The sequence below is a fragment of the Entamoeba nuttalli genome (genome assembly GCF_000257125.1).
Source record: "Entamoeba nuttalli P19 unplaced genomic scaffold asmbl_3807, whole genome shotgun sequence".
Lineage (NCBI taxonomy): Eukaryota > Evosea > Mastigamoebida > Endamoebidae > Entamoeba > Entamoeba nuttalli.
In genome coordinates this window covers 1-2,524 of record NW_008576344.1, presented here as the reverse complement: position 1 = coordinate 2,524, position 2,524 = coordinate 1, and the positions used below count along the sequence as shown (strand labels likewise).

Here is a 2,524-nt window from a genome sequence, read left to right as displayed (position 1 = left end):
TTAATTAACAAGATGGAAGTGTATTTAATATGATGGTTATAAAATGAACATAGATTGGTGGTATGAAGAAAAAGTGATTGATAAAAGTGTATTGGTATTAAAGAAGAAAAATAAACAAGGTGTTAATGATATATTCTTCATAAACAACAAAATAAAGAATGAATTGTTTTAATAATCATTAAAATCAAAATAACAACCAAACAATAATTCAAATGAAGAATATTTAATTTGATAATGTTTGAAAAAACATTACAATAAAAGAAATAAGATATGATGAAAAATATAAATTATTCATTTCTCAAAACTATAAAAATATAATCAATGTATTAACCATAATTGTTTTATTCTCTTTTTCTTTAATGTTTCATATAATTTATTGTTTTTATTATTTTCCAATTCAATGATAAAAAAAAATGAATAATAAAAAAGAAATTCTATTAAAAATAATTTAAAAAAACAAAAAAAAAAATGAAAAATTATAAAAAATGTTTTTTTTTAACTTTTCAATTTAGAAATTTAAAGGTAATCCATGAAAGTCTTTGGTAATGGAACGATCTTAGTTTCATAAGTCTTTTGGAGTCTATTGATAGTATCCATTTCTTCAGTGGTAATAAAATCAATAGCGACACCTTTTCTTCCGAAACGAGCAGATCTACCAATTCTATGAATATAAGATTCATCAGAAACTGGCATATCAAAGTTAATAACAAGAGATACTTGTTGGACATCAATTCCTCTAGACAACATATCAGTAGTAATAAGAATTCTAGTAGCACCTTGTCTAAATTCATTTAAAACATTATTTCTTTCTTCCATAGTTAAATCACCATGAGTAATTGAAACTGGATAATTATGAGCTTGAAGTCTTCTTTGAATCCATTCAACTCTATTCTTTGAGTTACAGAAAATAACTGATTGGTTAACAGAAATGACTTGATAAAGATCAATAAGTGTATCAATTTTATATTCGTCTTTAACAACATCAATATAAAATTGTTTAATACCTTCTAATGTAAGTTCTTCTTTTTTAACTAAAATCTTAACTGGATTTTCCATGAATTTCTTAGAAATATCAAGTGCATCAGCTGGCATAGTAGCTGAGAACATTCCAACTTGGACAGTAGATGGAAGTGATTTAAGAATGGTATACATTTGGTCTTTAAATCCTTGACTTAACATTTCATCTGCTTCATCAAGAATTAAATATTTAACTGTATTTGGATCAATAGCTTGTCTATCAAGCATATCAAGAACTCTACCTGGTGTACCAACAACAACTTGAACTCCATTTCTTAATGCTTCAATAGTTTCTCTTACTGATGTTCCTCCAATACAAGCAAATGTTTTAATATCAAGATATTGTGATAAATTCTTAACAACTTCTTGTGTTTGAAGAGCAAGTTCTCTTGTTGGTGAAAGAAGAATAGCTTGGCAAACTTTACTGTTGGTATCAATTTGTTGAAGAACACCAATAGAAAAAGCTGCAGTTTTACCAGTTCCTGATTGTGCTTGTGCAATTAAATTTCTTCCTTGCATTAGTGGTACAATAGCTCGTTGTTGAATAGCTGATGGTTTTTCAAAACCATATGAATAAATAGATCTAAGTAATTCATCTTTAATTCCCATTGCATCAAAAGATTGAATTGCTTCAACTGTTGATTCAATTTGTTCAGTTGGAATATCACTTGCCATGTTTTGAAGACTTTTAAGATGTGAAGGGTTTTTCTTTGTCTCATTTTAGGGTTTTTTCTTTTTCTTTTTTCATTTATCTTATTTTTATGACTCTTTTCTTATAGCTTCTTCTCTGCCAAAAAAGGAGGATTGGAATGCTTTTATTATGAGACTTTTTTCATCTTTAAATCAGTCTTATTGTTTTTGAATAAAACATCAGTAGAAGATGCTAACATAATTATTCAACATAACTCCACACCCTGTTCAGTTCTTCTAATTGAAATAAAAACAACGTCATAAGTGTGGGTATAGAACAATATTAGAAAGACCAATTAAAGTCATAAAAACAATGACTCTACAATTGGACTGAAAAATAAGAAAAGAAGATAATGTTGTTAAAGTATTTAAAGGAATGTTTTTTATTTTTCAAAAAAAATAAAAAAGTAAAAACAAAATCTAAAAAAACAAAATAAAAAAAAGAATGGCTGATTCATGCATTTTCTGTAAGATTGCACAAAAACAAATTCCATCAACTATCGTTTATGAAGATGATGACATTTTTGCTTTTAAAGACATTAACCCAATTGCTCCTGTTCATATTCTTGTTATTCCTAAACAACATATTGCTTCTTTAAATGAAATAACCGAAGAAAATGAGGCTTTTATTGGTAAAGTTTTGTACAAAGTCTCTTTAATTGGAAAGAAAGAATGTCCTGAAGGATATCGTGTAGTTAATAATATTGGTGAAGATGCTGGTCAAACAGTTAAACATATTCATTTCCATATTCTTGGAGGAAAAAAACTTGCTTGGGATAAATTATAATTAATTTTCCTTTTTTCTTTTTTTTTGTTT

The 2,524-nt window shown here is 26.8% G+C and overlaps 2 protein-coding genes across 2 annotated transcripts; one reads left to right on the top strand and one right to left on the bottom strand.

Moving 5' to 3' along the window:
* Nucleotides 1-516: 516 nt before the first annotated feature.
* On the bottom strand, nt 517-1,692 carry ENU1_081680 (DEAD/DEAH box helicase, putative; the record flags this gene model as incomplete). Its single annotated transcript, XM_008858732.1, has 1 exon — nt 517-1,692. One exon carries the CDS (start codon nt 1,690-1,692, stop codon nt 517-519), a length of 1,176 nt encoding a protein of 391 aa, XP_008856954.1.
* Nucleotides 1,693-2,152: 460 nt separating this feature from the next.
* Nucleotides 2,153-2,494, top strand: ENU1_081670 (histidine triad domain containing protein; the record flags this gene model as incomplete). The annotated part of the gene is made up of 1 exon (XM_008858731.1): nt 2,153-2,494. One exon carries the CDS (start codon nt 2,153-2,155, stop codon nt 2,492-2,494), a length of 342 nt encoding a protein of 113 aa, XP_008856953.1.
* Nucleotides 2,495-2,524: the final 30 nt, after the last annotated feature.